The 27,479-nt window shown below is 41.4% G+C and overlaps 1 protein-coding gene across 8 annotated transcripts in view; it reads right to left on the reverse strand.

Moving 5' to 3' along the window:
* The window catches only part of schip1 (schwannomin interacting protein 1), a 686,116-nt gene that overhangs the window by 51,931 nt on the left and 606,706 nt on the right, over positions 1-27,479 (reverse strand). For all 8 annotated transcript variants that reach the window (XM_080185496.1, XM_080185502.1, XM_080185498.1 and 5 more), the window contains one exon: positions 10,336-10,454. In XM_080185496.1, coding sequence (XP_080041622.1) covers positions 10,336-10,454 — 119 coding nt within the window. The remainder of the gene's footprint in view (positions 1-10,335; positions 10,455-27,479) is intronic.

Genomic DNA, 27,479 nt, shown 5'->3' on the forward strand with positions numbered 1-27,479 from the left:
GACTACTGTTAATTGATCCCTCTGCCAAAGTTTATTACACAGTCACTAAAGCCATACTTTAAATCACTCATGATCAATGCCTTTTCAGTCACTTATTTCCTGAAAATACTATTTTCATGAAATAGGAATATGTGGTCTGTCGGAGCTGATTATTAACCCTTAAACCCCTGATTTCAAAGTAAATGAAAACTAGGCAATTGCTACAAAAGGTGCCAGATCTGCAGTATGAGCTATTGAACTAGGCAGGATGCTGACAATCTATCTCAGGTACTACGGGCCCTGAGATTTCTAGGGAGATAGCTGGGAGGGGTGTGGGCCATAGAGGCTAGGAAACCTGGAAGTAAAAGTTTCCTTCAGGTTATGTCATGGGTACAGTAGGGGAGAACAGGGTTGGTGCAGAGAGATAACTAGGGATGGAGCATAACTGTGGAGGATTGTAGGATTCTGACTACTTGGGGGAGCAGGCGGAGAGGTCCAGACAGCAGGTTTCTGATTGTTTGAATTGTGTGCGTGTGTGTCTGTTGGGGGGGGGGGGGGGGGGGGGGGGGGTAAAGAGGGAGGTATTTGGCCTCCAGCAGGGTTGTCGTCAAGGCTTTCACCTTCATCTGGTTCACCTTCACCTGGATCTGGTTTCCCTCCTTCCCCTTTTGTTGCAAGATTTCCCAAGTCCTGGGTAACACTGTCAGCAGGCATTAAATATTAAAAACAATCGTCAGGAATTAGGCCACGTAGCCTCATCAAGATATTTAAATTAGGAACCTGCTTTCTGACAGCAGATTAAAATTGCCCGCACCCCCAACGTGGCTCCATTAAAACTGCAATTGGTCATGACGGAGATACGTTTCTCATATTTACTCACTCTAGCCCCTATCATCTGTGGGGGTTTAAATTACCTTGATCAAGTTTTGGAACACTGTACTTAGTTGGCTGAAATCGCCTGGTAGAGTTTGATTATTTCCACTTTCTCAAATCATTAATTCCATTCAAAATTACTTAGTTGGAAATGAAATATATTTTGTTTGGAACCAACATGTTAACTTGAATTCCATAATCAATTTATATCCCATAATTTTAGTTCTCTCTCATGAGTGGGAGAGATAGCAAAGGAAGACTTGTGTGCTCGGCCTATATTTACTCATTTTAATTAAGTCTTCAAGCAATTAAACTTTTTTGGGCAGGATTTTCCACACCTTGCCTGCTGCTACATTTTCTGGTAGCAGAGACAGCTCATCATTGGCTGCTGGTGGGATCTTCCAGTCTCACTCAAGTCTATGGAATTTTGTGTGGCTCATTAGACCCACTCCATGGGAACCCACTGTGGGACTGGAAGATCTCTTACAGTTTCCTTGACCTCAGACAAATGTGAGGAACGCGGAGTTGGGAATCACTGGGTTTATCATCCATTCTGTCATGCAAAGTTCTTTCTATGGTGTTGTAGGTATAAACACTGGGGGCTGAGAAACTGGTTAATCCATAAACTCGAGTCTCACTGAAAAAAACACAAATCCTGCGTCTGTTCCTTTAAAACGCCAACAATATTCGGATGGAGGAGCTATTCTGACAGACAGCAGTGTCAACAGCCATTAACAGCAGCAGACAAGATACACCATTAGTAACTTGTTTTGTGCTGCAAGTGAATGGTCCCATGATTGCCTAAATCACTTTCCCTGTAAAATTGCCCAACACACATAGCGAGAGAGACAGCAAGATGACAGACAGAAAGAGAATGAAAACACATCATTTTGTTCAGATATTCTAAACCACTTCACAAACAATGGTGCGTCTTGTGCAGTCAATGTTATCATGTCGACAACTGCAGCAGTCAAATCTATATACAAGGTTCCAGCAAACTAATGTATGGCCCGATTATCTGTTTTCTGGCTGGGTTGGCTGACTGATCAGTGTTGGCCAGTGGAATAGAGAACCCCATATTGTTTTTCAAATAGAGATTTGGAATTTTTTTTTTATAACATATACTTGCAGAAGCAGATAGAATCTGAGTCCAACATTTCATCTAAAACATGGCACCATCAACAAAACAGCACTCCATCAATATTGCTCAGAGACTGCTTGCTCAATATGTAGTATAGCTTGAAAATACAACCTTTTGATTAAATTCCAATACTTTGACTAAACAAAACCCATTTCAAAATAAAGATTTGAGAATACTCATTACCTTTAATTTCCATAATAATTTGCCAAGTTAGAAACTGGGAACATTGACCTGACATTATTTTGTCCTCACAAAATAGCTCTTTGCTGGTTACTAATTGGAGTCGAAATGTAGTGCTCTTATAGTCAAGCGGTGACATACGCGCTGTGGATCACACCATGTGTACAGCATCTCCCATCACTCGCAAAGCAAACATGAGTGTTAGAATAATGGAAAGGTCACATGATATATTGTGAGGCTTTAACTAATCTCTCATTGAAAACTCAATGCACTTAGTTCCCACTGTTATCAAGGAAATGCACAAAATCCTGTGGCAGAAGTGTGCCATTGGCAGAAATCGAAGATCCCACTGGCACAAACTGCTAGAACATTCCAGCCAATGACTATGTGATTTTATTAAAAGTTGACACATATCTGCAATCTGGATATATGTGAAGTATGTGAAGACTAATGGCTGACAGAAAGATGTGTGTCATTTATTGCCACTGCTGATTTGTAACCTTCATGTCATAACCCAAATTTCTGGTGTTAATTTGACATTGTGGGGTTTGTATACCAAATAGATGTTTAACAATAATGACCCTTACCATGAAATGAGACCATGAAAAACAGCAGACTATAACTTTGGAATGCTTGTGTGGATTAGTCTTCAATGTACAAATATGGAAATGCAAAGGATAATCATGTAGTAAAAATTTTTCTCTCAAAAAGATAAATTGAAGCATTTCGTGTGCTCTCTATATAAATTTCTATGTCGTCTGCCTGGACCATTTTACAACTACTCATATAGCAAACATTGTAATCAACATTTAGTCTGTCTTTATATTGATGTTTTATGCCTCATGCTGACAGTGCAAAGCAGAGCAAACATCTATGAAAACAGAAAAACTGCACCAATGAAGATATTAAAGACATTATTCTATTCCAGCTGAGTTGCAAAATATGGTTTAAGGAACTGGCAAAAAAAAACTGCTGATTCGGGCTGTATGGAGCTGCAGTAACTGGTATTAAATCAACATATTTATGATGCTTTTAATGACAGTTCAAAGTAATTACACACAGTCACGCACCAAATAATTCAAGATCTTGGACTACATAATTTATCTAAATAACGTTTTCTACTAAGGGCCAAATGTTCCATTGGGTAGTTAGTGGTCATTGTGAACAGATAAGAAACGCAAGAGATATTTTTCACTTTGAGCAGTAAATCTACATTAAATCTTTAAATAAAATATTCTTTTAATGATATTCTACCATGTTACTTGAGAAGAAGGAATTTATTGAAAAAATGATAATTTGTCTATAACCATACTTGATGAGAGAGTGTGGTTATAATTTATGGAGACAAACTTCCCACCAAATAAAGGTCAGTGTTTTATGCTCCCCAGCTTGGGGCGGGTTTGTGGGTGTTGGCTGTAAAATATTTTGACGGCCTTCCCTCCATGCTCCTGCCCTCTCCAATATCTTGGCAGTTCTACGCCGGGATAGAGGACTTAAGCAACATGCCTGCCCTTGCCTCACCACAGGGTCCTGAGCTTTTTAAAATTCATTCACGGAACGTGAACATTAGTGGCTGGACTGCATTTGTTGCCCTTCTTACCCAGATGGGGAGAACAGTAAAATGAGGAACTGAGAACACTGGTCTGAATTGGTCTTCTCTATTTTAAAATGGAACACAAATAAAATGGGGAAATAAGAATTCTGATCCAAACTGCTTTTCCTTCTGGGTAATTGCTCTTAAGAAATTAATTGGTGGTAAGCTGCCTTCTTAAACTGCTGCAGTCCACTTGGTGTAAGTATATCAGAATGTTGTTATAGAGAAAGAGTTCTAAGATCTTGATCCATCGACAATGAAGGATCCCTGCAATATTTGCAAGTCAGGCTGATGAGTGGCTTGGAGAGGGAAGTGGTGGTGTTCCCACGTATCTGCTGTCCTTCTCCTTCTATGGTATTGGTCGTGTGTTTGGAAGGTGCTGTCTAAGGAACCTTAGAGAGTGCCTGCAGTGCATCTTGTAGCCTGGTACAGGCTGCTGCCAATGTGCATCGATGGATTTTTGTGGATGGAGTACCAATGGTTTGGGCTGGAAGGCTTTGAGCCTGTCAAGTGTTGTTGGAGCTGCACTCATCCAGACAAGTTGAGAGTAGGTGTTCCGTGATGTGTGCCCTGTAGATTATGGACATACTTTGAGGAGTCAGGATATGAGTTACTCATCACAGGATTTCTAACCTCTGACCTGTTTTGCAGCCACAGTTTATGTGGCTGGTACAAGTCAATTTCCGGTCAATGGTAAACCTCAGTTATTTACGACTTAAGGACTGTTTTCCACGTAGTCTCAAATTTCAGATTGGCAGGAGGTGTTCCAGGGTGTGGTGAAACCTGAAAAGTACCCTGCTCAGTGCTCAGACTGTAAGGGGGAGGGAGCACCTTCAACAACTGTTGGCTTTTAACAGTGGGCCAAGCCAGTTTTATTGAGATATTTGGTCATTAATATCTGGATGGGTTGCTGAGAAATCCACGGGACCTGACCTGGTCACATCTGTCATTTGACATGCAGTGTGGTACATTCGATCACAATTTGCCTATTAGCTTATATTTACATCATGTTAATTTTGAATGTAAGAGGTTTCTTTTTGTTGGTTTAAAAACCGTGGAATCTTGCGGTTTTATTCTCTAAGTGGGTAACAAAAATCTAAACCTTGTCAACTTTAAGTTGATGGTCCCTCAACTGATCATAACAGTGATCGCCAATGTCCAGCATCAGTGATGTCATCAAGCAGGCTAAGTAGCCAATCGCATTGAAGAATTTTCACAGACAGCAAATCAGGAAGTTACGAGAACTTACTAAGATTCACTGTTTAAAATTTTATAGAAAGATAAAGAATTATATAGAAAAAATAAAGATTGGAACATACACAGGAAGCTAAATAGAAGCTAAAATATTATAAACTAAACTGAACAAAAACATTTTAGAAACCTGTAGAAATGTTATCACTGACTGGAGAAATCTGACATTCTACAAATATAATGTAGGATGGGAGTTTAGCACTCCCCCTCGTCATGGTGTGTTTGTTGTGGAGGAAGTGGCTTGCAATTGCCCAGTGCTGGGATCTTCTGGCCCCACCAACATCAATGGGTTTTCCCATTGGTTGCATCCTCTCATGCCAGGGAACCTATGGCTAAAGGTCTCAGACGGCTGGATCAAAATATCCTGATGGCGAGAACACCTGGAAAATTTCAGGATTTTTTTTGGCCAGAGATGTTGTCAATATCTTTAGCTGTACAACATTAAAAACCAGTTCCACCTTATTCAACAAGATTCAACTTTTTCAATCAAAAATGTGAAAGCTCAGATCAGTGATTTCTAATTGATTTTTAACATCGGGGACTTCAACAGTTTGATTGAGTGGGGAATCTGACAGCAGCTTCTGGATTTTCACCTTTATCTATGTGCATATGCCAGAAGTTTATTTTAGTTTCAAAGAATAATGACAGCAAATGCTGAAAGTTTCACCATCATTACAATCTCAAAAACCAAGCCAATGTGTTGCTTTGTCTGCCTATTTCAAACTGCAATAAAAACAGAGAACAGTACAGCACAAAACACAGCTATTCATCCTATCAGGCCAAAGTCTACACCTTTTTCCAAATGAGTTTATGAAGTACTTAATTAAATGGCTTTTGAAAGGCCATATATACATTTCCTGAACTACCTTCACTCTTATGAGCTTCATAGCCATAATGGTAGGGGATCAATCTCAGCTTTTCCACCACAACGATGGTGAATCAAGAATATAGTTAGTGCTTCTCCAAGAGGGAGAATAAGCAGTCTGAAATATAACTGCGAAGAATATATCTGGCTCTCAATCATGAGAGGATAGTAGACTCAGCAAAAAAAAAAGACAATTCTACATAGCTTTCAGTTTGCATCAAAACAAAAACATACTCAAGAATATAATTATTTTCACGGCCTCCAGTGCCATCAAATGGTTTTGTGCTAATATCTGGACAGATACTGACAGGGCTGTTCTTGCACATTTTCCAGTTGGTGCTAAAAATTCTCATCTAGCTGCAACTGACTTCTGAATCCTCAGTAACTCTGAAAGCTCCATGAATGATTCGACTGACTATTGTCTTGACTATTAACTTCCGTTGTCAAACTGGGGGTGGGGGTGGAGCAAAGGTCCATTGATCTCAGGCAGGATTCTCCTGTTTTCAGGTGAGCACGGCCAGTGAATCCCACCCATAATCTTTAAATAAAGTGAAAGCAGAGTTTGTTAGTAACAACTAAGGCTTACATTAACACTCTAATGAAGTTACCGTGAAATTCCCCTCATCGCCACACTCCGGCACCTGTTCGGGTCAATGCACCTGACCAGCACGTCTTTCAGAAAACCAAAATGCTGCTCCTAGAAACTATTTAATATAAAAAAAAACGGACATTGCAATTTTTGATGCTATCTGAATTGAACAATACATTGCTGGTGGAAGAAAATGAAGCAAGCCACCAACCTGAATTATAAGCTGCAAGTAGGTGACTGCTATTTTCTCTCTTTACAAAAGCTTAGTACCTTTAATAGGCCTGTGATTTACTTACTTCCCAGAAAGCAGATGTCAGGTATGGAGTACCTGATGCTTTCATGCTTATTGGCTCCAAAATGTTGGAATTTTAAAAACATAAAACTCTATGGCACTACAATGGGATAATTCTTGCAGTTACAATGTCACTCGGAGGACATTAGAGATGAATGCTATAAATAACTTGCGCTATGTTGGCCATATGACAAAAGTGTCATTAAAATGTAAAGAGGTGGTGTTTTCATCTGAGGAGCTTCAAGACAATGTGCAACCAGGCTATTTTTCTTTTGCACAAGTTTTTTTGTCAAGGTATTTGGCAATAGAGAGCATTTGATTACATGTATCAGACTGAATCAACAACATGGCTATTGATAATAAATGCAGCTTATGTTTCTATTTAGACAAAGTAACAAACGACAATAACAGTGTAACAATGGAATTATTTATTACAAAGATTGAACAGAGAAATGGAGTGACGGTTATGAGATGAAAAAATGCTTGTTGCTTTTGAGAAAGATGTTGAGAAAGGTGGCGATAAGTTAAAGATACAGGGTGAGATTTTCTGGAGATGGAGATGGAGAGCCATTGGTCACGGTCAGGACCTTCCACTCCCGCTGATGTCTATGGCGTTGCGTGTACCGGGGAACCCACTACTGGGGGTTGCCATCGGCGAGATCAGAACTCCCACTGGCGGAAACTCCTGCCACACATCTACAATTTCACTGATTGATGTGATGGAGAATCCAATAATTCCCACCGCTTCATGGACTGGGATTTGAACCAGGAAATTGGGACATGTTTTTTGATTGAATAGCCTATACTTTCCACCTTTGTATCATCATCTCAGGACTATCCCATTTACCTGCTCATTATTTTAGTTTGAACCAGGCTATCTGCTACCGCATTGTCCTATTTAACCCAGAACTAAGCTTTGATTTTATACCCTCTCAATCATGCAAACGGCTTATTTTTACTTCTGTAACATTTAACTCCCTCTTCACGACTCTGACTTTTCACATCATCATAATTATGGGAAGCAAGGCAAAGTTCAGGTTGATCAGTTTCGGGAAAATAAAGCCGTTATCCAGAGATGTCTGCTCTGAAAAGCCAACTGTTTCAGGGATATGATTGTAAAACGTGATCAATCCCCTGGCACTTTGTCCAGATAAATGGTCTTTATGTCTGAGAGTTGGGAATGAGGGTCAGTCGTTTAACAATCAAGCCAGCTACTGTTCTCATTAGCCAGACGCATTAATTTTTCAAAACAAAAAGGAGGCAGGAATGTGGGTAATGGTTAATCCTCATGGAAATTAAGTGGGTGGCAGTTAAAATGCCCTTAGGCCACACTGGTGCCACCAAGTGTTTACAAGCTATGATTTTTACCTGCTCTACCGAGCATGAATCACCTTGGGCCTCCTTGCCAGAGGCCTCATCAGCAAATGAATATCCTTCTAGCTAGCCTGGCATCAAAAGAAGCTAAAGTTAAGTTTTAATTTGTTAATTCCCTATGGGAGGGGGTAGGCATGCATTACCTGGTCTGACAGGAAAACGAATGGTGCCTCCTTCTGAAATCTTACCCCCACAATCGTGTGAATTAGTTCATCAGCTGATCCCGTGGATGTACATCCTCTGGGACCCATGAATTCAAGAGTGACCCTCAAGGGTCACAGCCGCCAGCCCAAACCAGGTGGGAAGCCAAAGGAAGGCATTTAAATGAGGTTTTGAATGGTGGAATTTTTTTCTCTGGAGCAGGAGAGTTTTGCACTGACAACAAAACACACCTACTGAAAAGTGGCCCTCAGTTAAAATTGGGGCCAAGGTCTTTGGTTGGTAACATGAAACAGGAATCCCAACTTATTTTTCCATTATCTAAGCCAGAGGCATAACTGTCTGGATAATGATTAGAGGCTAAAGCTGGACCAAGGATTACCCTTCTGCTTCACCTTTCTGGTCTCTTTTGATTCCAGTAATATCAATATGGTCAATGGTCTTCCAAACATTTTTTTCTTGTTTCTCCCAACCCGCAAGTGCACCATCCTACACACCTTTGTTTTTCCTCCTTATGTATTCAGATGTGTTGAAATTAAAACTCTCAGGACTGCTTTCTACTACAGCTTATCTTTTTCGTTATTTCATACAGTGGGACTTCATCCCCACCTGTAGACTGTCCTCTCTCCAGTAATGTCAGAATTTTAAAAACAGTCAAGTCCAAAGTCATGCAATTATTATCTCCTGATTCTTCCTTCCACTTTCTTCACGCTTTCAAGTTAAAATGTGTAACTAAATTTAGTGTGTTATTTTCCTTCAGTGGCATATGGTTTGTTTGTTGTCACGTGGGTAAGGACAAATTAACGGCATCTTCAACAACCTAACAATCCCTCCATACAGCGATACTGTTAGCCCTGGTTATATGGGAGTGTTGGTCTAGTTCAATGGTTGGACTATTCCCTGTGTCTCAGAAGGTTGTGGGTTTAAGTCATTATACAGGACTGAGGCACATAACCAAGGTTGACATTATTGCTGTAATGGAGGGATTGTTATATTACTGAAGACGCTGTTTAATTTATCCTTACCCATGTGACAAAATCAAACCATATCTCACTGAAGGAAAATAACAATAAATTTAGTTACAGACTTTAACTTTAATTAACCATGGTCACTCCCAAACTGTCAGTAATGCAGACCCAAGATAAAATATTGATATGTAACAGCTATGGTAATGCAGCTAAATAAAAGAATCTTGATCAGACTTGCAAATAAGCTTCCCGGACTGCTCACTCCATGATTGCCCTGCCTGTATTATAGTCAACCATAGGTTTAGTCCTGGCCAGTGTGAAGCTCCCCTACTGGAATGGAAAAGACGGAGTTTTACTGTGTAGGACCCCAATATGCCTGTTGAAGTAAGGCTCTGCCTGTTTTGTTTGGTACGTTGCCTAAATCATACTGCTGGACATCATAAAAAGAATGAACATTTGCCAATCGTTTCGTTTTAAGGGTAAATACAGTAATCATTGAAGCTCATTCCCATTGTTACCAGAATACCAACAGAGTACTATAAGAATAATTCAACTACGTGCTATCCTTTTCTACTTCAAGATGCATCATGGAAAGGGATAAGAATGGAGTTCACAGAAGTTGGAGCGGAAAGATTACAAAAAGTGAATTTTTAAGAACATAAGAACATAAGAAATAGGAGCAGGAGTAGGCCATCTGGCCCTTCGAGCCTGCCCCGCCATTCAATAAGATCATGGCTGATCTGTCGTGGCTCAGTTCCACTTTCCCGCCCTCTCCCCATAACCCTTAATCCCCTCTCTTATCAAAAACCCATCAACCCGCTTCTTAAAAATATTTAGCAAGGCAGCCTCCACCACTTCAACGGGCAGAGAATTCCAGAGATTCACCACCCTTTGAGTGAAGAAGTTCCTCCTCAACTCCGTTCTAAACCGCCCCCCCTTTATCTTGAGGCTGTGCCCCCTAGTCCTACTGAACTTCAGATGGCAGAGAATTAGATTGGTAAGTGAAATTATTGATTAATTGCTGTCCAAACATACCATCATTAAATCATCCACATTCCTAAAACACTTACCGTGAAGAAAGGCTGGGTTTGCCACTTTTGCTGCAGCTGGTATATATCCCTGGGCCATCATCGAAGAAACTGCCCAGTGCCAACTTCTGTCGGATTGATTCCCTCTCATTTTTTTGGGCCTGAAAATTAAACAAGAAGATATTTCAGCTACAAGAACTGTAATAACGATAGAAATAACTCAAAATTTGCTATCAGAAAAAATTTCATTATGTTAACATGATACAGCACTATCACTTGTGATCTAATGTCTATAGCATTTAAAGGTACTAGTGACAGGTGATCGTTTAGGAACTTCCTGGCGATTTTATTGATCTCCTATTCTGTTTCTGTTTCTTCCCTGCTATTTTTCACTCAATGCATCACTAGGCCAGGCACTTCACCATTAGTGTCCATTACAATGGTTAAACCACCACTTCTCTTACAAGATTTGACTGCTAGGATAATTCACTGCCCACTGGTCACGTTCCATGCACATGACGACCATTTTCATTGCATACAATGCTGCAATATTTACTTTCACCAATGGTGGCAAAAGACAAAACTGTCATGCAGTGCTACCAAGTGCAAGGTAGATTATCAATATAGCAATGGACTACAAGCAAAAGGATAAAAAGGTCATGATATCATTGTCTACCAAACTACTTACATTGGTTTTCAACTGAAGCATTAACTTGCGCATTAGTTGTGGCCAGGGGCAGAATCTTCTGCTCCCACTGGAGATAGGGGGAAGAAACAGGTGGCATGAAAATTAGATAGGTTGGCATCAGGAATGATACTGATGGAGGCAGGATGTCTTTGGGTAAGTTCTGGGTGGGAAGGCCCATAATTGACCTTCATAGCCCACCATCACATCAGATCCATACATTGCCAATTAGTGAACATAATCATAGGCATGATTGAGGCAAGAGGCTGGCCACTGACAGTCACCCACTACCCTTTCTTGCTGTTGCCCTCCATGACTCCCCCTCTCTCCAATGTTCCCAGGGATTTGTTCCAACAGCAATCAAGGCCTCTTCCATGATGTTGCTGGATGAAATGGCTGTTGGCATCTTTAAATGGCCAGGTCTATCCAGGGTCTTCAGTCAGGAGGTCAGTCAGCCACTGTCCTCTTAATTGCCTGACGGGCAGAAGATATGATGGGCCACCCTCCTAAAGTCAGCACATGTGTCTCACTGCTTTTTCAGGCAATGCGCAAGACAGATGCTATAAACAGATGATTCTGCCTCAGACTTGTGCAGCCCTATCCATTCACAATAACTAATTACTCGGTTATCAATGAGAACATGAAAAGGATGCCAGCGAAATCTGGCAAGAACACCCAATGCTTGCATTTATAATGTAGTGATTGCTAATTTGTTTTAAAACAGAAGGTTTAAATATCATTTGATTTGATTTATTGTCACGTGTATTAACATACACAATGAAAAATATTGTCTGTTGCGCACTATACAGACATAACACACTGTTCATAAGAGAAGAAAATGAGAGAGGACTCCAAGTGAGTTAAATTCCAGTGGTGTGGCACTGGCTCCTTCAGGAAATTGTAATCTAGGACTCGTATCTACCATTGTACTGTCATGTTTCAAAACAGTAATTAATAAGTCAAAAGAAGCACACATGGTCCTTTTCTTTTACGCTCTCAGACATGAAAATTCTGCATCATTTTTATGAACTTTATCTAGAAGTAAAGGGAACCTTTGAGATCCCTATGAGGATGCCTCTTTTTAAACTTGTACAGCATGCCATCACAATGTGAAAGACCATGCCAGGCAATACTACAGGACATTTTCCACATCAGTCCAGACACCCGTAGCATGCCTTCAAATTGTCTCCCATATAAAGAGACAATTCATATGAGTGAATGGCCCTTGCCATAGTGCTACTTCACAAAGGCCCCAGGGAAGTACATAAGCACCATCAGCCAAAGCTGCAGAGGATAGTCATTATTTACAGGGGGCTTTCTGGTTAGAAAGCAAGAGTGCGGAGACTGCAGTGTTTCCTACATTGAAGGCATTGTGCCAGAAGCCAAGGAAGGAAACATGGCATAGTGTGGTGTTGCTGCTTACAAACCAAACTGCTGCATCTGGCCAACAATGAAGAGGGCATGTGTCGTCATGTAGGTTTAACCTCAGATTCCCTGAAACCCTGTGAATCCTACCCCTCAGAAAAACTGCAATGCTCCATGTTTACACCACATACAAGCTAACAAAATATTGCCCAAAAAGAAAATGGCAGCCACTGATGCACAATCGTTTGGCTAACATTACAGAAACAATGGTGGGTGAAATCCAACATAATGGCCTCCTGTTCAATTCCCCAACCCTATCTGACAGAATTTCAATTTAGTGGTGCACTATAGCAGATTTTGTCCATTTCCATAGCTAGTAATTCCCAGAACAGGCTGCTCGTATATCACCAGGGACTTTTGCTTGAGAAGTGCCACTCCACATCAAGCAATGGCTGACCAGGGGTTTTCCCCCACTCCTACTGCCAGTCATCAGCATGTTGGAAGGAGTTGCAGGTTGTCATACACAATCTGTTTGGCCGTGTAATGAATGCACCTTCTCGGGCCATCAAATTCTGGGGTGGGACTCAAACCCAGAATTCCTGGCTCCAAGGAAGGCACCTCCTTACAGTTTCCAAAGTATAATTAATTCTACCCTAAAATGTAGGCTACAATATGAAAAAGAGTTTAAATGTTTTAGTTAATATAGTCCGTTAAATTGTTTGATAGTCTGATATTTTCCTGTCACACCCTTTTTCCAAATGGCAGCATTTTAAATGTATGTACCAAGAACAATCTTTAGTGTCAGATTTTAAATTCTGTATTTGAAAAAGTCAAAGTGTACATCTAAAATTCATAACTTGACGCTATTATTTAATGAGGAACTGCAGCAAGTTTGCCTTCTACGTGCTGAAATATGGTATGAGTATTTCCTTCAATAGCTGCTGAATATTTGGGTGCTGGTCCATAAATGACAATCATTCCACATGCCTTAATGTAGAATTACATATTGCTGCAAATTAATCTTCAAGAAAGCTGCCCAGAAACGTCAGACAACCTTTAGGGAATACTCTTGTTCATTTTTTCAACTGGCAATCCTTCATTAACTGCAGTTAAATGCATTTTCTGATAAGAGAATCTCATTTGTTTTGCATGACAGACAGTGCCTTTTATTTATAGAAAGGGCATCATGCAGATCAAGGTTGATTGAAGTAATGATAAAAATATAGGTGATGGGATGCTAAGAGAATTGGACATGGATTTATAGAGGTTCAAACTAAAAGTGTGCATAGTTGGAATGCGGAATAGAAAGCAAAAGGAATCTTTAGTGCTAGCTGTTGATAAGCCAGAACGCTTTTGATTCAGCAAGATGCTTCAAAACCACAGAATCACCCTCATTGAAAAGCCATCCATCTCAATTGCACACTTATCTTCAATTCATAGCCAAGCTGTTACCAAGTTTCTAAAAGACAGAGGGGGAGTGTGCTACATGAGGATATTGCAAACTTTGGACACAATTTGAATCATGATATTTGTTGCTCCAGCACAGAAAACATCAACAAGTGGTTGCAAATGATAGGGAAGACCACGGCCCAGATAAATTTCCAACTCAATGTTTTCACAGAATATACTGTCAAATACCTTGGAAAGTGGGACAGATCCTGGTCTCAGCATTCACGACTTGACCAGTTCGCTATTCCTCCTTGGGAGTTAAATCTATTTGGGAAAGCTCACCGAATTAATTATGTTGTAATACATTTTGAAGGAGGGAGAACACAATTGGAAACTAAAATATATTTTCTAGACTTCATAATTGGCCAACCAATTGGACTAACAATAGATTCTAAAACTGGTAACTTCTGAATTGCAAGAGAAATGCTACATCAATGAGGAAAAATACATTTTAAAGTATACAACCTTTACGGCCTACTTCCACAAAAACTGTAAGAATGAAGATCCATAATGAAATCCCAATCCCTAAATATTCATGAGGAAAATACCATCTGAAAGCAATTAAACAAAAACGCTCAAAATTTCAGTACAATTAGCTAACTACAGTTTAGAAGCAATTATTTTCTGACATGAGTCAATATTCAAAACAGATATCCAGCAAAAGAACAAGACTGAGGATGATTTTTTTTTCTGCAATTCATAAAGCATCAGGTTGACATGACGCTCGACAGTTGCGATGTTTGAAATGATCATGTATTCCACAGTGCCTAATTATTCATGTCTTCTGGTGGTTGTGTCAGAGGAAAAGCGGGGAAGGAGGGCGCCATCACAAAGACTTGAATTTACATGGAAGTATGAGATTGGACAAATACCCTGGAACTTCCTGTTAATTTCACCTCTAGGGATCAGAATTATTGTGCAGATGTTTCCATCCAGTGATTAAAAAAGGATATCACAGGAATACATGGTACAGATTGTAACAGATAAGTGAATGGCTTTTTCCTCATCCAATTTTTCTTTGTACAATTCTATGATTACCATGCCAATTTCAGCTCTTGAAAATAGATACACACTTGTTCCAAGCCTCCTATCCTTTCCTCACAGTTCTACCTCTCCCCCCATAAATCTATTCACTTTTGTTTTCAAAAGCAACCAATAATTCTGCTTTCACCACTGTTCCTGGAAAGGCATTCCACATCGTAATAACCATTTGCCTAAAAAAATCCCAAAATCTCTAACCATCTAAGTAATATCTACTAGACGCCAACAGAAATAGTTCTTCCCAATTGACTTCATTAGAAACTCTCAAAAATGAACATGTCTATCAGATTGCCTGTTCTGTTCCAACACAAGGTATTTCTCTAGTATTACGCACACATGCTCCAATGTATTGTCTTCATGGGAACTTCTAACTCTTACGGCATTGATTAAGGTTTTGATAGCAAAAGGAGGACATTGCTGCAGGAGTTCCTCAGGGTAGTGTCCTGCGCCTAAAAATCTTCAGCTGCATGAATTTGACCAATGACTTATGTGACTTTTCGTAAGGCCAGGCAGAGAGGATAGGATAGTGGGATAACTTTGCTAATGAGAGATGGAATAAGATAGCAAGAAATAACTTAGGATTGGAAAATGTAGAATCCACATGGAGCTCAGAAATAACAAGGGGAAGACGACACTGGTGGGTGTAGTCTATAAGCTCTCTCACAAAATAAGTGGATAATGGGGGCATGTAAAAAGGCAGTACATTAATCATGGGTGACATTCATCTTCATGTGGATTGGGAAAAGCAAGTGATAGAGGTAGCCATGAAAAAAGAGTGTATTTGGAAAAGTTTTAGAATAATATGTTATGGATCCACACGGAGATCAGGCTATTTTGGATCTGGCAAATATGAAATGAAGCAGGTTTAATAAGCAAGATCCGCTAGTAAACAGTGACCATAAAATATGGCAGAATTTAACGTTCAGTTTGAGAGCGAGAAACCTGGGTCAAAAACAATTGTGCTCAACACACATAAAAGGGTAATTACAAAGGAATGAGTGCTGATTTGGCTAGAGGGGACTGGGAAAGGAATTGAGCAGAAAAGATAGTCGATCAACAATGGTCAACATTTATGAAAATAATCATGATTCACAACAAAGATACATCCCAGTGAAAAAAGGTTCAAAGAACACGATAAATTAACTGTGGTTAACACAGTTAAGGACAGTATTAAACGGGAACAAAAAAATAATAGTGACAAAAGTTAGTGGTAAGCCAGTGGATTGGGAAAGTTTTAAAAACCAAGAAAAGATGACCAAAAATGAAAAAGAGGAAAAAGATAAACTATGAGGGTAAATTAGCAAGTAACATAAAAAAAGTGGACAGAAAGAGCTTATTTAATAAACATATAAAAAGACAGAGAGAGGCCAAAGTGAACTTGGGTCCCTTACACAATGATCCTGGGGAAATAATAATGGGGAACCAGGAAATGGCAGATGAGTTAAATAAATACTTTGACAGTCTTCATGACAGAAGATGCTAATAATATTCTAAAAGTATTAAAGGGACAAGGGTTGGGAAATAAATACAATAGCTATCGCAAGAGAAAAAGCATTATGAAAACTAATGGTGCTGAAGGTCCCCAGATTTGATGGGGTGCATCCTAGCATATTAAAATGAAGTAACTGCAGAAATAGTAGATGCACTGGTAATAATCTTTCAAACATCTTTAAATTCTGGAAAAGTCAGAGAGGATTGGAAAACTGCCAATGTAATGTCCTTATTCAAAAAGGGAGGGAGACAAAAAAAAAATGGTAACTTTAAGTAGGTTAGCTTAACTTCTGCCATTGGGAAAACATTAGAGTCCATTATAAAGGATGTAATAACATAACATTTAGAAATGTATAATATAATCAAGCAGAGTCAGCAAGGCTTCATGAAGGGAAAATTTACTAGACAAATTTACTGGAATTCTGTGAGGTGGTTATGAGCAGGATTGATAAAGGGGAGCCAACAGATGTAATCCACTTGAATTGCCAAAAATTGTTTAAGATATCACACAAAAGGCTACTTAATAAAGTTAAAAGCTTATGGTTTTGGGATAGTATAGAGCCCAGATAGAGGAGCGACTAATTAATAGAAGGCAGAAAGTTGGGATAAGAGGGACATTTTTAGGATGACAACCTGTAACAAGTGGAATGCTACAGGGATCAGTGTTCGGGCCACAATTATTTACAATATATATTAGTGACTTTAACAAGGGAACTAAATGTACAATTGTTAAGTTTGCAAATTACACAAAATAGATGGGAAGGGAAGCATAAGGACAATACAAGGGGCGGATTTTTCCAGCCGCGCTCGCCCCAAATCCGAAAAATCCCACCCAAGGTCAACAGGCCTTTGCAGGGTCCCCACTACAATTAATTAAGGGGGAGGAAATTTATGCACTTTGATAAGAAAAATAAAGGAGCTGAACATTATTTAAATGGAGAAGGACCACAGAAAGCTGAAGGTGAGTGGGATTTGGGAGTCCTCGTGCATGCTAGCTTTTTGTGATTTATGCAAGTCCAACAACAAACTGGGAAGGCAAATGGAACATTGGCATTCATTTCAAAGGAATGGAATGTAAAAATAGGAAAGGCTTGTAAAATGGTACAAAGCACTACGTGGATCACACCTGGAATACTGTGAACAATTGTGGCCCCCTTATCTAAGGGAACATTGACACTGGAGGCAGTCCAGATAATGTTCACTAGATTGATCCCTGGTACGAAGGGATGATGAAAGGTTGAGTAGGTCGGACCTGTACTTGGAGTTTAGAAGAATGAGGATCTTACTGAGACAGAATTCTCAGGGTGCTTGGCAGAATAGATGTTGAGAGGTTGTTTCCCCTTCTAGGAGAGTCTAGAACCAGAGGGCATAATCTCAGATTAAGGGGTGACCCATTTAAGACAAAGATGAGGAGGAATTTTCTCTCTGAGGGTAGTGAATCTGTGGAATTCCTTATTGCAGAGGGCTATAGAGGCAGGGGTGTAAAGTATGTTCGAGGCTGAGATGGACAAATTTTTAACCAGCAAAGGGAATCTGAGTTATGGGAATAAGATAAGAAAGCAGAGTTGAGCATCATTATAGAAGATGAGTCATGATCTCTTTGAATGGCAAAGCAGACTCGATGGTCAAATGGCCCACTTCTACTCCATCAATGATGTTCTATCCATCATAAGGACAGAGGTGGGGATGATCACTGATGATTTCAGAATAACGAGTATGACTTCAGATGCTAAAGTAGTTTGCATCCATGTACAGCTAGGCTTGGACAATATTTAGGCTTTGCCTGATAAGTGAGAACTAACATTCAAGTCACACAAGTGTCAAGCAATGGCCATCAACAATCGTCAATCTAACCAGTTTCCATGACATTCAATGGAATTACCAATGGTGAATCTCCCACCTTCTACCTAGCTCGCCTCCTGGTTCCCCAAAAGGCTGTCCACCACTTGGAAGACATAAGCCAGGAGACAGATGGAGTCTACTTGTGTGGATGAATGCCACTCCAACAACTCTCAAGACACTCAACACCATTCAGGGCAAAGAAGCCCATTGGATTGGGATCCCTTCCACCACTGATGCACAAAGGCAGCAGTGTATACCATCAACAAGATGTACAGCAGAGTTCACCGAATACCACTACCTGCAAATTCTTCTTCAAGCCACAAACTATTCTGACCCGGAAATATATCAATATTCCATCCATGTCACTAGGTCAGAGGTCTGGAGCTCCCTTCCTAACAGCACGGCGGGTATATCTACAGCAGATGTTCAAGAATGTGGCTCATCACCAACCTCTTGAGGGCAATTAGGAATGGGCAACAAATGTTGCCCTTGCCAGTGATGCTCACATCCCATGAACGCATAAAGAAAATGTACTGCTGACATTAAGAGGTGGGAAAATGCTTTCAGTAAATGGAAATAAATTCTGCCTTCAGCCAGTTTGCCAAGCATCTGCACCTTATGGCAGTGTAAGGTTGCTGCCAGGTGAAATCAAACCTGGAGACACTTAGCTGCTGGCGAGTGCTGAACAGGGTAAATTTGTTAGAATTAAACTGAAGGAAAATTTCAGCACACTCAGGTCATAAATGCCAGATAGGCAGCTGGAGAGTGCAGTAATAGCCCTGAGATCAATAGCTCTGGGATCCAAGGAGAAAGGAAAAGCTATGCTTATTGCTGTGGTAGTATGTTTTAAATTTCAAATTGTCACTGGAGACAAAAATGTAGAATGAGGAATGTTAATTTTCATCTTGAGGAGATTCCAAGGATTGAAGAGATACCTAGTGCAGCTGAGATTTTACACAATGCCTCAAACATGTGAAATCTGTTCTGTATGAAGGTGAGATGACATTTAAAAACTGTAGTTTTCCTATGTTCATTCCAAACATTGCCACCCATATTCTATGCTACATCAAGCCTCACTCACCCATAACACTGATGCTCATCGATTTACACCGGTATGAGTCCATTCATACCCTAATTTTAAAACACTCATCCTTCAAATTCATATCCCTTCATGGTACTCACTCATCTGCATTTCTGCTCCCCTCTTCTCACCACTGACAGGGCAAGTTTTGGAATTCTTTCCACCTCCCTCTCCTCCTTTGAGATCCATGCGTGCCTTTAAGAAATGTATGTGTCTCAGGTTTCTGGTGCAGGATTATTTTTAGCAGTCAGTTCTATTTGTTGGTGCTGCTTCGTCCGTAACCAACAGCCCCTGTTGATACTGCAGAAGTATAATTGGTTGTAATTGCTAGAATTTATGTTGTAATCTGGACTAATGAAGTTCTGTTATTTTAGTGTTTTCCCCTGGGGTTTTTCAGTGTAGGTCTTGATTAGGTTGATTGACAGGAAAAATCATGTGACTGGGCAGGGTTAGGCTTACACAGATAAATCAAGTCAGTTGCTTCTTATGATGTTTAGAGAGAGGTATCTGTCTGTGCCTCTGTTTCGCTTTCTGGATCTGGAGACTGGGATCTCCCAGGAAATACATTTCTTGCTTTGAGGGCTGCTGTATGGGTGATAGCAGACAAGTGTCCTGTATCTGTCCAGAGAGGTTAAAAGGCTGGCAATCTAGCATCCACGTGAGCCTTTTTTTCCTGCTAAGTTATTATGGAGAGGGATTTATGTTTGTGGGGATATTGCTTACATTGAAACTACAGAGATAAGAACATAAGAAATAGGAGCAGGAGTAGGCCATCTAGCCCTTCGAGCCTGCCCCGCCATTCAATAAGATCATGGCTGATCTGTCGTGGCTCAGTTCCACATTCCCGCCCTCTCCCCATAACCCTTAATCCCCTCGCTTATCAAAAACCCATCAACCCGTGTCTTAAAAATATTTAGCAAGGCAGCCTCCACCACCTCAACGGGCAGAGAATTCCAGAGATTCACCACCCTTTGAGTGAAGAAGTTCCTTCTCAACTCCGTTCTAAACCGCTCCCCCTTTATCTTGAGGCTGTGCCCCCTAGTCCTACTGTCCTTGCTGAGCGGGAAGAGTCTCTCCACCTCTATCCTATCCATCCCATTCATCATCTTATACGTCTCAATGAGATCTCCCCTCATTCTTCTAAACTCTAACGAGTACAAGCCTAGTTTATTCAGCCTCTCCTATAGCTCAACCCCCTCAACTCCGGCATCAGCCTAGTAAACCTCCTCTGCACTCCCTCCAAGGCCAAAACATCCTTGCGTAAGTGCGGCGACCAAAACTGCACACAGTACTCCAGCTGCGGCCTCACCAGTGCCCTATACAGCTGCAGCAAGACCTCCCTACTTTTATATTCAATCCCCCTCACTATGAAGGCCAGCATCCCACTAGCCTTCCTGCACCTGCAGGCTGGGATTTTGCGGCTCATGCACAAGGACCCCGAGGTCCCTCTGCACCGTCGCCTGCTGCAGTTTTTCTCCACGTAAGTAATAGTCCTTCCTACCATTATTCCTACCAAAGTGGACCACCTTGCACTTGCCAACATTAAATTCCATTTGCCAGTTCCTGGCCCATTCGCCCAGCCTATCTAGATCCTTCTGCAGACTCTCCACACCCTCCGCGCAATTTGCCGTTCCACCAATTTTGGTGTCATCAGCAAATTTCGACACCATACACTCGGTTCCCTCCTCCAGATCATCTATATAAATGGTAAATAGCTGAGGCCCCAGGACCGACCCCTGGGGCACTCCACTAGTCACCAACCGCCAATCTGAATAACACCCATTGACCCCCACTCTCTGCCTCCTATTTGACAGCCAATCCTCTATCCACACTAACACCCTACCCCCAACTCCATGCCCCCTTACCTTCTGCAATAACCTCTTGTGAGGTAACTTGTCAAACGCCTTCTGAAAAATCAAGAAAGACCACATCCACCGGCTCTCCTCTATCCACCGCCCTAGACACATCCTCATAGAACTCCAATTCGTCAGACACAACTTCCCCTTAACGAAACCGTGCTGCGTCTGCTCTATCAAGCAATTCCCCTCAAGATGCCTCGCTATTTCCTCTTTGATGACAGATTCTAACATTTTACCTACAACAGACGTTAAACTAACCGGCCTATAATTCCCTGCCTTTTGCCTGGCACCCTTCTTAAACAACGGCGTAACATTAGCCGTTTTCCAATCTTCCGGCACTTCCCCGGAATCCAGCGACGTTTGGAAAATAACCACCAAGGCATCCACTATCACCTCCGCCATTTCTTTCAGAACCCTTGGATGCATTCCATCCGGTCCTGGGGACTTGTCCACAATCAGTCCCTCCAGTCTGTCGAGCACCGCCTCTCTAGTAACAATAATGTCATTGAGACTCTCCAGTCCTACCATCTTTCCATCGTTAACACCCGGCAAATTATTCACGTCCTCCTCCGTGAAGACCGAAACAAAAAAGTTATTCAAGGCCTCAGCCATTTCCCCATCCCCTACCATTAAGTCCCCCCTCTCATCCTCTAAGGGTCCAACGTTCACCCTAGCCAGCCTCTTCCTTTTTATATATTTATAAAAACTCTTGGTATCCTTTTTTATATTAAGCGCTAGCTCAGCTTCATAGTTTCTCCTACCCTTCTTTATCAACTTCTTTGTCAATCTTTGTTGACATTTAAACCTCTCCCAATCCTCTTCTCGCCCACTACTCTTAGCTACTCCAAACGCCTCCGCTTTTAATTTAACACTTCCCTTCACCTCCTTCGTTATCCACGGCTTATTACCTCTCCTCCTACTGTCCTTTTTAACCATTGGAATAAATTTCTGCTGAGCACCATGAAAGATCTCCTTAAAGATCCTCCACTGCTCCTCAGCAGACCTACCTTCCAACGCGCTCCTCCAGTCAACATTCGTCAATTCTTCTCTCATCCTACCGTACTCCCCTCTGTTCAAACAAAGGACGCGTGTCCGGGAACCCACTTTCTCCTCCTCCATCTGCACCAGAAACTCCACCATACAATGATCACTCTCCCCAAGAGGATCCTTCACCGCAAGGTCCCTAATTCTACCCGCCTCGTTACATAACACCAGATCCAAGATAGCTCGCTCCCTCGTCAGCTCCAACACACATTGTTCAAGGAAACTATCCCGGCAGCATTCTAAGAACTCCTCCTCGAGCCCACCGCGTCCAACATGGGTCGACCAATCAATATGTAGATTGAAATCCCCCATAATTATCGCCGTCCCATTCCTGCACGCCGCACTTATTTGCGTGTTAACAGCCCGCCCCACCTCCAGATCATTATTTGGGGGCCTATAAACGTCACCCACCAGCGTCTTCCTCCCTTTGCTGTTCCTAATCTCCACCCACAACGATTCCACTTTCTGCTCTTTGGTTCCTATATCATCCCTTGCTACCACCCTGATGCTATCCTTAATCAACAGAGCTACGCCCCCCTCCTTTTTCCTCCCGCCTATCCTTCCTAAACACTTGATACCCCTGGACATTCAGCTCCCAGTCCCTGTCACCTTGCAGCCACGTCTCTGTAATGGCCACCAGATCTTATCCATTTGTGCTGATCTGCGCCACCAGCTCATCCACTTTATTCCAAATGCTTCGTGCATTTAGATAAAGTGCCTTACTAGCTGTTAAGAAGCATACCATGTCCTGTTTGAGTATTTCAATTGATACAAGTTTTTTTTGTTATATTTTAATGGCGTTGTGAAATAAAGTTTGTTTTAATAAAAGCTTCCTAGGTGTGTCAACAGAATCACACCTGAAGTGAAATACCTTATTCTCACGCTAAAGCCAAAATTAAAAAAAGTGGGGTCACAACATACCTTGGAGACTTTTTTTGATCTGGTCCCAAATACCCATCAGTTTTTAGTTGTCTTAACACGAGATATGGAGAAATGATTTCACTCAGAGGATTGTGATCTTTGGAATTCTCTATCTCAGAGGGTTATGGATGCTCTACTGTTGAATATGTTTAAGGCTAGGATAGATTTGGTCTCAGAAAGTGAGTGGGAAAATGGAGCTAAAGCCCAAGATGAGTCACGAACGTACTGATTTGTGGAGCAGGCTTGCTGGGTCATGTAGCCAAATCCTGTTTTGATTTCTTACATTTTTATTTTTGGCTCTGCATCAATTTATGTCTGATCATACTTCTGTGTAATGCCTTAGTCATAGTCATAGAGTGAGAGTCATACAGCACAAAATAGGCCCCTATGCCCATCAAGTCTGCACCAAAAATAACTACCACTAAAGTCGCACTAATCCCATTTTCCAGCATTTGTCCCATATCCTTGAAATGTTACAATGTTTCAAGTGCTCATTCAAATACTTTCTAAATGTTCTAAGATGTCTAGCCTTCACCATCTTCCCAGACAGTGCATCCCAGATTCCTACTAACCTGAGGGAAAAATATTTTATCAAATTCCCTCCGAGTCTCCTGCTCCTTACCCCAAACTATGTCCCCTTGCGATTAAGCTCTCAACCATGGGGAACAGCAGCTTCTTATTCACCCTGTCCATATACCTCCATCTTATACACTCCAATCATGCCTACTCTCAGCCTTCTCTGCTCTAAAGAAAACATTCCAAACTTATTCAATCTCTCCTTATAGCTCAAGTGCTCCATCCCAGGCAACATTCTGCTGAATTTCCTCTGCACCTCCTCAAGTGCAATAATATTCTTTATATATAGTGAGGTGACCAGAACTGCACACAGTTCTTCAGCTGTGGCCTATCCAATTTTCTGTACAGCTCCTTGCTCTTATACTCTGGCTTTCATCAGTCATGGCACAGTGTCCCATATGCCTTCTTAACTATTCTATTCACCTGCTCTGCTGTCTTCAGGGATCTCCAAATAAGCACCCCAAAATCCATTTGTTCCTCTGAGCTTCCAAATATCCTGCCATTCATTAGATACGTCCTTGTTTCATTACATTTCCCAAAGTGCATCCTCTTTGTACTCAGAGTTAAATACCATCTGCAACTGCTCTGCACATCTGACCAACTCATCCTGTAACTTACAACTTTCTTCTTCACAAATAACCACGCTTCCAATCTTGATGTCATCTGCAAACTTATTTATCATGCCCACTCCCCACATTTTCATTTATGTATGTAAACAATAAGGGTCCCAGCAATAAGCCTTATTGTATGCCACTGGATACCAGCTTTAAGTCGCTAAAATAGCCTTCTAACACCACCAATTGTGTCCTATTACTAAGTCAGTTTCAAATCCATCTCACCAAGTTTCCCTGAATTGCACGTGCTTCAATCTTCTTAACCAGTCTCCCACGTGGGACCATGTCAAAGGCTTTGCTAAAGTCCAAATAAATGACATCAACTACACTTCCGTCATCCACACACTTGATCAAATTTGTTAGGCATGGCCTCCCTCTGACAAAGCCATGTTAACTATCCTTAATTAACTCACACTTTCCAAGTGGGGATTAATTCTCGCCTATGGAAATTTCTCTACTAGTTTCCCTGTCACTGAAGGGAGACTGACCGGTTCATAGTTTCCTGGCTCATCTCTATCGCCCTTCTTGAATAGTGGAACTACATTAGTCATCCTCCAGACCTCTGACATTTCTCCCATGGCCAGAGAGGGATTAAAAATGTGTCGGCGGCCCTGCAATTTTCTGCCTTACCTACCACAGCAGTCCAGGACGTAATTCATCCAGGCCTAGAAATTTGTCCATTTTTAAGCCCATAGAGTCTCCAATAACTCCTCACTTCCTATGTCAAACTGTGCAATTTCCTCACAGTCTCTTTTAAATTCTGTACCTTCATTCTCCTTTTCTTGAATGAAGACCGATGAGCAGTATGCACTTAACACCCTTTCAATATCCTGAGGCTTCACACACAGATTACCCCCTTGGTCTTTAACAGGCCTTACTCTTTACCTGGTTAGCCTCTTTCCTTTAATGTATTTATAAAACAACTTTGGATTCTCCCTAATCCTGTTCACAAGTCCTTTTTCATGCCGTAGAATATTTTCATATGTTAAAAGCGCAACATAAATGCAAGTGGTTATTGTTCATGTTTGGTTGCGTGGTCTAGTTTTGCATTTGGTAGCTTCATATTTATAATTTTCAAATCTATAATTTTCAGTATGGCAGGCCTTAGGCCAATAATGTCTTGGATGCATTCTGCAGACTGTGCATCAGGCTGTGGAGACACTTACATTTAAATTAATTAGCTGCTCGATTGTACAGCTAGACTGCCTCAGCTGTGCTTTAGCCACATCACCGTTTACAACAGATGATAAAGAGAAGGCTGAATTGGACAAACATCATTCTCTTCAACTGCTGGAGGCAGAGCCTTCTGGTCCTGGTACTTTCAGCACATCACCAGCAACGTGCCTTGCATAAAATAAAATTGCACAGATGAACTGACCTTAACTCACATTGCCTTCTGCCATCAGCTCACTTGTGCCAAGGCACAGGCAGCATTGTGAGCAGGATGTGCTTTCTGTCACCTGCCGTCAACAAGAAAAGTGGTGGGCACATTTCTAGAACCCATTAGGCTCTAGCATATGCTGCCTATTCAGGAGGCTCTGAATACAAAATACAACTTGGTTAGAAAACATTTGAGTCATAATCCATTGGCGCATTTCGGCTACAATGACTAAAATCCAAAATACCTTGTGTATTTGGAAATCAATGGCACCAGTATGTCTGCTGTTAGTACAATTAATACAGTCCCTTGATAGACAACAGTAAAAAAAATTTGTTTACTGATTTGTGTGTGTCAGCTGTGGTAGTGTTCTGTTCAAGGCCCACTCCAGAGACTGCAGCACAAAAGCTAATCTGACATTCAGCTACAAGGTTAAAATTAAGGCTGTTCCCCTTGCAGCAAAAGGAGTTTGAGGGGAGATTTGATGGAAGTATACAAGATTATGGCAATTTTACTTTATCTAAACAAAGAAAAGTTGCTTCCTTGACAAATGGGCTGGGATTAGTGGGGTGGGGGACAGAGTTAACATTATGCAGCAGATGGTTATGAGCTGGAACTCGCCATCTATGAGGGTGGATAAGATGGAAATGATCAATGATTTGAAAAGAAAATTGGACAGGCATTTGACTGCATTAATCCTGCAGGACGAGATAGAGCGAGGAAATAAGATTAATCAAATAACCGTTTGAAGAGGCAACATGGGTTCAATGGGATTTTAAAATTCATTTACAGGATGTGGGCATCACTGGCTAGGCCACAAGTTAGAATCATAGAATCCCTACAATGCAGAAACAGGCCATTGGGCCCATCGAGTCTGCACCGACCATAATTCCACCCAGGCCCTACCGCCATATCCCTATTTATTTACCCGCTAGTGCCAAGGCATCTCAGGACACTAAAGGAGCATATTTTTTTTAGCATGGCCAATTGACCTAACCCACACATCTTTGGACTGTGGGAAGAAACCGGAGCACCTGGAGGAAACCCATACGGACACGAGGAGAATGTGCAAACTCCACACAGACAGTGACCCAAGCCAAGAATTGAACCCAGGTCCCTGGAATTGTGAAGCAGCAGTGCTAACCACTGTAAATGGTCACTGCTTGGCACTTGTGTAGCACAGATGTTACTTACCACTTGTCAGCACAAGTCTGGATTTTGTCCAGATCTTGCTGCTTTTGGAAATGGATTGTTTCAATTCCCACTGTCTCCAGTTTTGCAAGGGTTCCTTCATGTCATACTTGGTCAAATATTCCTTGACGTTAAGGGCAGTCACTCTCACCTCACCTCTGGTATTCAGTTGTTTGGTTCGTGTTTGAACCAAGGTTATAATACGGTCAACCTGGCAGAATGCAAACTGAGCTTCAATGACCAGGTTATTGCGAAACAAAGTGTTACTTATTCGATGGCCCTGTCGATGACACCTCATGACCCAGAGTAGGCTGATGGGACAATAATTGACTGGGTTGGATTTGTTCTGCTTTTTGTGTGCCAGACATAACTGGGTAAATTTTTCACATTGCTGGGTAGATGCTAGTGTTGTAGCTGTACCAGAACAGGCTGTCTAAGGGTGCAGCAAGCTCTAGAGTACTATTGCCGGAATATTGTCAGGACCCATTGCTTTTGTAGTGTCTAATGGCTTCAGAGTTTCTTGATATCATCTGGAGTGAATCGAATTGGCTGAAGTCTGGCAACTATGATGTTGGGGATCTCCATGTCTGGAGATCCCCAGCATCAAAAGGAGGCCAAGGTGGGTCATCCACTCATTGAGGATTGCTGT

This window comes from Carcharhinus amblyrhynchos, chromosome 3 (assembly GCF_965287045.1).
Source record: "Carcharhinus amblyrhynchos chromosome 3, sCarAmb.v2.hapA, whole genome shotgun sequence".
NCBI lineage: Eukaryota > Metazoa > Chordata > Chondrichthyes > Carcharhiniformes > Carcharhinidae > Carcharhinus > Carcharhinus amblyrhynchos.